Genomic DNA, 7,116 nt, shown 5'->3' on the forward strand with positions numbered 1-7,116 from the left:
GGATCCCTGTGGAACACCATTAGTCATGGACCTCCAACCAGAATAAGACCTATCGACCACTCCCCTCTGTCTTTTATGGGCAAGCCAATTCTGAATCCAAACTGCCATGTCACTGTGGATCCCATGCATCTTAATCTTCTGGATGAGACTCCCATGAGGGACTTTGTTGAATGCCTTACTAAAATCCATGCAGACTACATCCACTGCTCTCCCTTCATTGATCACCCTCATAATCTGTTCAAAAAAACTCAAATCAAGTTAGTAAGATATGACCTGCCCCATACAAAGCCTTGCTGTCTGTAATAGCCCCACAGTGCAATCTCTCCATGTGCCTCAGTCCTGCCATCCCAGGAAGCAATCCAGGGCAGGAACATATTTCCTTGGGTCGGGAGATCAGAACCACACACAGAACTCTGGATGGGCTCTCACCAAGGCTCTGTAGAGATTCTTCCTCCGGTAAGACATCCTTCCTCCTATACTCACACCCCGTTGCACTGCAGGCCAACACACCGCTTGCCTTTTTAACTGGTTGCTGCACCTGAATGCTTGCTTTTGGTGACTGGTGCATGAGGACTGCCAGATCTCGTTATACTTGCCCCTTTCCCAATATATCACCTTTCAGATAATAATCTTGCGCTTTAAAACCCAAAGTGGATAACCTCACATTTATCTTTGTTAAACTGTATCTGCCATGCACTTGCTCAATCACTCAAGTTCTCCAAATAATCTTGGAGCCTCTTTGCAACCTCACATTCTCCTCTCAACCTGGTGTCATCTACAAACTTGAAAATTTTATATTTTATTCCCTCATCCAGATCATTGATGTATATTGTGAATAACTGGGGCCTGAACGCTGATCCTGTGCCATCCATTTATTCCTACTGTTTTCTGTCAGTCAAACAATTCTGAAACCATGCCAATGCACTAGCCCCAATCTCATGGCCTCTCATTTTCACATTAACTTCTTAAGTGGGTTCCTATCAAAAGGGATGGATAATAAATTCTGGTCTGTCCAGTGATGCCCACATCCCATAAATAAAAATATTTGTTGGATTGGGAAAGGTTTGGTCAATGGACCATGATGCAGGAAAGTGAGAGTCACAGGAAGGTGACATGCGTATGCAGCAAGCTGTAGGACATTCGGGCTGGAGTATGAGTGGAGCTTTGTAGGTTTGTTACAGGTTAAGATCACACCACCAGTGGTGTAGTTTTGCCACTCCTTCCTCAGGGGGATTTACAGGCTGCAGAAGAGGTGAAATGAAACTTCACCAAGTTTATTCTTGAGATCAGAGTGTTATTTTGAGAGACTGAATTCTCTGGAGTTTAGAATAAAATCTTCACATCGAAAAGTATAAAATTCTTAGGGGAATTGAGAGGCTAGGCAGAAGTATTTCCCCCAGCTCCAGGACTGAGGTGAAAATGTCTTCACAGAGTTGTGAATCTTTGTAATTCTCCATCTTAGGGAGGGGCAGTTCTGCGTATTTATGAACGTATCCAATGTTTTCATTGGGGAGGTAGATTTTAAGCAGGTTACCAGAGGTTGAGAATAAGGAAGGCAGAGTACATGGAAAGTGTTGTATGGAGCCTGAGAGTGATCAGTAAATAATTCTGAACTGAATTTTTTGTGTAACAGTGATTCTCTGCTGTGTTTCGATAAGGGTGAAATCCTTGTATAAGTGTTTAGCAAGCTTGTTCTGAATGCTTCTTGCTTTTCTATTTAATCAGGAATTCTTAATTATATTGAAGATTACAGCCTAACAATTTTCCTTTCAGCCTTATGACCTGAATTTGCAGATAACATCTGTGATTTCAAAAGTTGCACTCTTCCCTCAGCCTCACCTCCACGAGTATTTGCTGGACCCGTATATTAACCTGGTCCCTGGCTGCAGGTCTCTCTTCTCTGTCATTGTCCGAGTGAGTATTCATGTTGCAATACTTGGGTGAAAGGTTAATTATCTGGAAGGGCTGACGTGGTTGGACATCTTATCTACAGAACAGGGCTGGCTGTGGGTGACCTGGAGGTTTAATGAAAATGTTCTGATCGATTGACCGTAGAATCGATTTTTCTGCTGCAGTGGAAACCAGAGCAAAGGGTCACTAAAATATGGAATAAATTCCTCAAAAATTAGCCAATAATTAGCTTCTGAAAGAGGCTTCAGTTTATAAAGAATGAATGAGAGCCGTAATAATTTAGGAAGTCTGTATTGCGTAAACAGGCTTGTGGTACCAGGTGATCCAATGGCAATGTCAGAACTTGCTCATTTCTGTTATTAAACCAAACAGTCATGTATTGTAAGAATCCAGCTAGAATTCTGGTCCTAACACTGCTACTGGGTTAGTCCCACTCAACAGTGCTGACTCTTCCTGGCCTTTGAAGTGGTCCAGCTGACCTCTCAGTGCAATCGATGCTCCCCGTGGGATGGCCACACCCGGAGAATGGTCTGGTGAGAGCACTCAGTGAGAGTTCATTAAAGGCCCTCTTTCTTAATCACTGGATCAGTCTCATGGCTAATTGTTTGAGGATACTTCAGGAACTGTTCACTCTTCACTTCTCAGGTAATTGGTGACCTCATGCAGAGGATACAGAGAATCCCACAGTTTGATGCCAAGTTACTCCTGGTCAGAAGGCAGCTGATGGGATTAGAACCTGAAGACATGTAAGTTGACAAGAATCCTTTAATGTTTAGGAATATTAAGCCTTTGGTGTTCTCCATTAGAGCGGCTTTAATGTTCAGTCTTTGCAGAACAGTAAGATGGTGCATAAGTTAGTGGACCAACAATTCACAAAGAGATCACATTTGAACACAGAAGTCGGGAAATTTAAGTTCAGCATCAATAATGAAACTACTGAATATTTTAAAAAATGCAAGTCCTGTAGGGAAAGCAGTCTGCTCCCCCTTACATCACTGGCCCGTACGTCAGTGACCTACACATCACTGACCCGTACGTCACTGCAAACACACTGATACATGATTAACTCCTGATTTCTGAACTAGCGCAGAAAGTCGCTCAGTCAAAGGTCGAATAGGGCTAGCCAGTAACTGCTGGGTTTGCCAGTGGCATCAGACCTCATCACTGCAGGAGGTTCAACCTTCTTCAGCTGCTTCATAAAGCACCTCCCTTCCCTCATAAATGGGGACGGTCACACAATATCCAATTCCATTTCCAGCTCAGTAGCAAACGAGTCAGTCCATGACTGTGTGCAAAAGTTAGGCAAGAACTGATATATGGCAAGTAACGTTTGTGCTGTCTGACCATCTCCACCACGAGAATCTAGCCACCATTCAGTGGCATTACCCTTGCCAAGTCCACCACCACTGATATCCTGGAGGTTCACCATTGACCAGAACTAAACCAGCCACATAGGTACCGTGACTACAAGAGCAGACAAGTGACTGAGCATCCTGTGACAAGTGACTCACTTCCACACCCCAGGTTAATGCCTCCACTCTCTCCACTGATGAGGTTTGACCTGCTGAGTATTTCCAATGTAAATGTTGACTCTTTTTTTTACTATGCTTGACAATCTCATTTGGATCAAGTTTCAGTGTCACAGAGTTATACAGCACAGAAACAGGCTCTACAGCCCAACTCGTCCATGCTGACCAAGTTGCCTACCGGAGCTAGTCCCATGTGCCTGCATTTAGCCCACATCCCTCCTATCCTTCCCGATCCATGAACCTGTCCAAGTGTCTTTTAAACATTGTAATTGTACCCACCTCTACCACTTCCTCTGGCAGCTCGTTCCACACACCCACCACCCACTGTGTGGAAAACTTGCTCTTCAGATCCCTTTAAATCTTTCCCCTCTCACCTTAAACCTGTGCCCTCTAGTAACTCCCCTATCCTGGGAAAAATACTGTGACCATTCACCTTATCTGTGCCCCTCAAACGACTTTATATACCTTATAAGGTCACCTCTCAGCTTCCCTCGCTCCAGGGAAAACAATCCCAGCCCATCCAATCTCTCCTCATAACTCAAGCCCTCCAGTCCCCGCAACATCCTTGTGAATCTTTTATTTCCACTATCCAGCTTAATGATGTTCTTCCCATAGCTGGGTGACCAGAACTGCACACTATACTCCAAGTGTGGTCCCACTAATGTCTTGTACAGCTATAACATGATGTTCCAATTCCTGTAATTAATGCCCTGACCAATGAAGGCAAGCATACCAAACACCTTCTTCACCACGCAGTTTACCTGTGTTAGCACTTTCAGGGAACCATGTGCTTGTACCTGTAGGTATTTCTGTTCTACAACACTCTCCAGGGCCCTGCCATTTACTGTACATGTCCTGCCCTGGTTTAACTTACCAAAATGCAACACTTCAGAATCAGAATTATTATGATGTGAAATGTGTTGTTTTGTGGCAGCAGTACGGTGCAAAGAAAGAAAATTACTATAATTTACAAAAATAAATAAATAGTGCAAAATAAAAGGAAATAACGAAGTAGTGTTCATGGACCGTTCAGAAATCTGATGGTGCAGGAGAAGAAGGTGTTTCTGAATCGTTGAGTGTGGGTCTTCAGGCTCCTGTACCTCCTCCCCAATGGTAGTAACGAGAAGAGGGCATGTCCTGGATGGTGAGGGGCCTTAGTGATGGATACCATCTTCTTGAGGTACTGCCTCTTGAAGATGTCCTCTATGGTGGGGAGGGTTGTGCCTGTGATGGAGCCGGCTGAGTCTACAACCCTCTGCAGCCTCTTGCGATCTTGTACATTGGAGGCTCTGTACCAGGCTGTGATGCGACCAGTCAGAATGCTCTCCACCATACATCTGTAGAAATTTCAAAGAGTCTTTGGTGACATACCCAATCTCTTCAAACTCCTAACCAAGTAAACCACTGACGTGCCTTCTTTGTGATTGCATCAATGTGTTGAGCCCAGGATAGATCCTCCGAGATGTTGACATCCAGGAACTTGAAGCTGCTCACCCTTTGCACCACTGACCCTTCAATGAGGACTGGTGTGTGTTCTCCCAATTTTCCCTTCCAGAAGTGTACAATCAATTCCTTGGTCATACTGACATTGAGTGCGAGGTCGTTGTTGTGACACCACTCAACCAGCCGATCTATCTCACTTCTGTACACCTCATCGCCATCTGAGATTCTACCGACGACAGTGGCGTTACTGCCGAATTTATAAATGGTGTTTGAGCTGTGCTTAGCCACACAGTCATAAGTGTAGAGAGAGTAGAGCAGTAGGCTAAGCATGGATCCTTGAGGAGCGCCTATCTTGACTGTCAGCGAGCAGGAGATTGACTGTGATCTCCCGATAAGGAAAGTCGAGGACTCAGTTGCAAAGGGAGGTACAGAGGCCCAGGTTTTGAAGCTTGGTGATTAGTACTGAGGGGATGATGGTGTTGAACGTATGTTTTGCGGTTGTCTAGGTGCTCCAAACAGAGTTATAGATCCACTGTTGCAGTGGTAGATGAATTGCAGTGGGTCCAGGTCCTTACTCAAGCTATTTCTAGCCATGACCAACCTCTCGAAGCACTTCATTATGCAGATGTGAGTGCTATCAGGCAATAGTTGTTGAGGCAGCTCACCCTTCGCACTTCATAGACTTCGCACTTGTCCGAGTTAAATTCCACCAGCCATTCTTTGGCCCATTTTCCCTGATAATCTCTCCAGCTTCCCCATGTTCATTGCTGTGTCCCGTTCCTTTAAGTGGAAGTCATGACAGGATGTTGCCTGGATCCTTTGCAAGATGTTTACCAGGATGTTGCCTGGATTGGAGAGCATGTCTTATTAGGATAGGTTGAGTGAGCTAGAGCTTTTCTCTTTGGAGAGGAGGATGAGAGGGGACTTGATAGAGGTGTACAAGATGATAAGAGGCGTCGATCGAGTGGACAGTCAGAGACTTTTTCCCAGGGCGACAATGGCTAACATGAGGGGACATAATTTTAAGGTGATTGGAGGAAGGTATAAGGGAGATGTCAAGGGTAAGTTTTTTACGCAGAGAGTTGTGGGTGTGTGAAATGCACTGCCTGCAGAGGTTGTGGGGGCAGATACATTAGGGGCATTTAAGAGATTCTTAGATAGGCACATGAATGATAGAGAAATAGGGAGCTATGTGGGAGGGAAGGGTTATATAGATCTTAGAGCGGGATCAAATGTCGGCACAACATTGTGGGCCGAAGGGCCTGTACTGTGCTATGGTGTTCTATGTTCTAGTCGGTGGCAATGGGCTTGTGTTTCAATAGATAGTACTTGTAAGGTTAAAATGAGAACACGAGAATTTAAAACTATACAGGAATTTAAATCCAGATATTAACTCAATATTTGTTTGAATTGTGTGATCATTTTGCAGGGTGGATCATGCAACATTACTGAAAGGAGTGATTGTCCTGGAGGAATTTTGCAAGGAGCTGGCTGCAATATCATTTGTCAAATACTCATCAGAACCTGACTAAGCGAGACAGGTTGGGATTGTGGTGCCTTTGACAAGAGACCATTGAACTGTATCACTGAATGAAGTGCATCTGTTTCCTCTTCGCCGGGGGATGAACGGTCCGTCCACTAGGTTTTACACTGAGCAGTTGGACTTCTCATCACTGTGCTTTTTAAAGATCTATTCTTCTTTGCCCCTGAGATTAACATCCTGAATTTAACTTGCACCTGCGTGGGTCTGGGTGAGCTGTATTGTGCTGGGCATAAGGAATTGTTACTCATCTTCCCTCCCTCAGTGGAACTCAGTTCTCACCAATGCCAAATGCTGTCTCCTGAGTGATGCCCAGTGCAGCCCTCACTCCCTAAACATCCCCTCACTTCTCAATGTTTCCCATGCTTTCCTTGCTGCCCTCCCCTTTCTAGATTCCATCCCTACACTGTTATTAGTTGACAATATGCCCTGGCCCAAAACACATAAGGTGTAAGATTATGTAAAGTAATTTGAGTGAAATGTTTCAACATTTCCAAGTTGTCTGGGTGTATATTAATGCAAGTTTTATTTGTCTGTAAATTAATTATAAGGCTCTCAAGCTGTTTGTAGACAGTGTCTGATACAAGCAGCCTTTTAATGGGAATTTCCTGTTACTTAAAAGAATGTTTCCTCTGATGTGAGATTGGTGTCATGGTTTACTTAGAATCTAGAACAGTGCCTGCCAGCATCCAC

The 7,116-nt window shown here is 44.4% G+C and overlaps 1 protein-coding gene across 3 annotated transcripts in view; it reads left to right on the plus strand.

Annotated features, from left to right (window-relative positions):
• Positions 1-7,059, plus strand: part of LOC127584451 (FHF complex subunit HOOK interacting protein 2A-like) — a 69,166-nt gene extending 62,107 nt beyond the window's left edge. For 2 of the 3 annotated variants that reach the window (XM_052041272.1, XM_052041274.1), the window contains exons 15-17: positions 1,774-1,914; positions 2,557-2,657; positions 6,313-7,059. In XM_052041272.1, coding sequence (XP_051897232.1) covers positions 1,774-1,914; positions 2,557-2,657; positions 6,313-6,415 — 345 coding nt within the window. In that variant the 3' untranslated portion in view covers positions 6,416-7,059. The remainder of the gene's footprint in view (positions 1-1,773; positions 1,915-2,556; positions 2,658-6,312) is intronic. The other variant, XM_052041273.1, reaches the window with a different exon arrangement.
• Positions 7,060-7,116: the final 57 nt, after the last annotated feature.

The sequence above is a fragment of the Pristis pectinata genome, chromosome 29 (assembly GCF_009764475.1).
Source record: "Pristis pectinata isolate sPriPec2 chromosome 29, sPriPec2.1.pri, whole genome shotgun sequence".
In the NCBI taxonomy this organism is placed as follows: domain Eukaryota; kingdom Metazoa; phylum Chordata; class Chondrichthyes; order Rhinopristiformes; family Pristidae; genus Pristis; species Pristis pectinata.